Raw genomic sequence first — 1,660 nt, forward strand, 5'->3', positions numbered from 1 at the left:
GGTGGGGGCGGGCCGGTTGGTCAGCAGCAGCAGCAGCAGCAGCAGCAGCAGGGGCTGGAGCGCGAGACCAGGGTTCGATTCAGCGCGGTGAGCGCCGTCCTGAGCAGCGACGGGAGCCGGTCACACGAGCCGCTGCTGCCCCCCGGCAGCGACGGCAACGGCAGCCTCCAGGGGCCGTGCAACGGCGCAGTGGCGCTCTCTGGCGGTGGGGCCGCCGGCGTTGACGTCTGCGACGCTGCCTCTATGGCTGGGGGCCAGCCTAATGGTGGTGTGCCGGCTGAGGGTGAGAAGTCGAGGCAGGCGGCGCCGGCGCAGGTTCACAATCAGCAGCAGCAGCAGCAGCAGCAGCAGCAGCAGCAGCAGCAGCAGCAGCAGCAGCAGCAGCGCAGGAAGCTGTCTGCTGCCAGGGACGAGCTGGAGCTGCTGCGGCGGAAAAGGCCGCGGCGGTAGGGCGGTGCTGCGAACTACTGCTCCATTGGCCACATAAGCAGCCATACCAGTGGCGCCAATATCTTCAGTGCGTATCATGGAGACGCCTTGTTGCTCATTACCGCATTGCGATTCACTGCAGCCAATGTGGCCTCGTTGTTTATGCTGCTGGTGGCTGATATTGCGGGTATAAACACAGGAAACCCATCAGTCACTCTGTAGCTGGATCGCCCGCGGCTCGTGGGCTGGTCACTTCTTGTAAGCACAGCCGCGGCCACTCCCACCATCCCAGCTTTCTGCCACATACAGCGCTCCCCCGCTGACGCGGCGTGCGGCCCCAGCAGTCACCCCTGGGCAGCCGTGATCCTACTCTTGATTACACCACGTACTCAGCTGTCTGAGTCGCTCAACTCCGACTCGGACAGCTCAGACTCCGACGACCCGCTTGCCTCAACGGGTGTCGCCACCGCCGCCGCCGCCGCCGCCGCCTCACGCTGCACGCCCGCGCGGCCGCCGCCCCCGCCGTCGGCCGCGTCCCGCGGCTGGCCGCCGCCGCGCCGCCGCGCCAGCACAGACTGCAGCAGCTGCCCGGCCTTGCGCGTGCCGGGCAGCATCAGCTCGTCGCGCGCGCGGCCCCCCGCCGCCGCCCACCACGCCGCGAGCAGCTGCTGCACCAGCGCCCTGGCCACGTCGCCGTACGCCTCCACGGCGGCCGCCGCCCGCCGCCCGCCGTCTGACGCGGCGGCTGGCTGGCCGTCCGCCTGCTGCTGCTGAAGCTGCTGCTGCTCCTCATCCAGGCGCTTCCCCTCTGCCAGTGATCTGTAGATCGCGTCGATGAGGTCATTCCCGCTCAGATCCGCCAGGGGGGTGCGCGCCAGCAGCGCCGCAGCGTTGCACGGCGTCCTGCGTTGCGTGATGCGGCAGCGGGTGATGTGGACGTGGGGGCTTTGGACAAGTGGCAGCGATCAGATGGAAGGTGGGCCGCAATCACAATAGCAAGTTAGATAATTCAGAGTCGGCGAGGCGGCCGAGGAGTGCGGCCAGCTGCCTGTTGGATCGCCCCCGGGCCCGCCTACGGCTGCAGCAAAGCACCGAGCGCCGCAGCTGCCTCCCCGCTTGGGTTCGCACTCTTCAGCCTCCACGCGCCATTCCCGCTCACCCGGTCAGCTCCCGCGGCAGCCCCGGGTCCGCCAGCACCCGCGCCGCAGCTGCCGCCAGCGCGTCCTGCAGC

The 1,660-nt window shown here is 69.2% G+C and overlaps 2 protein-coding genes across 2 annotated transcripts; one reads left to right on the top strand and one right to left on the bottom strand.

The window, feature by feature from the left end:
* Positions 1-24: 24 nt before the first annotated feature.
* MNEG_16479 (hypothetical protein) lies at positions 25-450 on the top strand (the record flags this gene model as incomplete). The annotated part of the gene is made up of 1 exon (XM_014035050.1): positions 25-450. A coding segment is annotated over one exon (426 nt), but the record flags the coding sequence as incomplete, so codon positions are not given.
* A 368-nt stretch (positions 451-818) lies between these two features.
* Positions 819-1,332, bottom strand: MNEG_16480 (hypothetical protein; the record flags this gene model as incomplete). Its single annotated transcript, XM_014035051.1, has 1 exon — positions 819-1,332. A coding segment is annotated over one exon (514 nt), but the record flags the coding sequence as incomplete, so codon positions are not given.
* Between the last annotated feature and the right edge of the window lie 328 nt (positions 1,333-1,660).

Source organism: Monoraphidium neglectum (genome assembly GCF_000611645.1).
Source record: "Monoraphidium neglectum strain SAG 48.87 unplaced genomic scaffold scaffold06412, whole genome shotgun sequence".
Lineage (NCBI taxonomy): Eukaryota > Viridiplantae > Chlorophyta > Chlorophyceae > Sphaeropleales > Selenastraceae > Monoraphidium > Monoraphidium neglectum.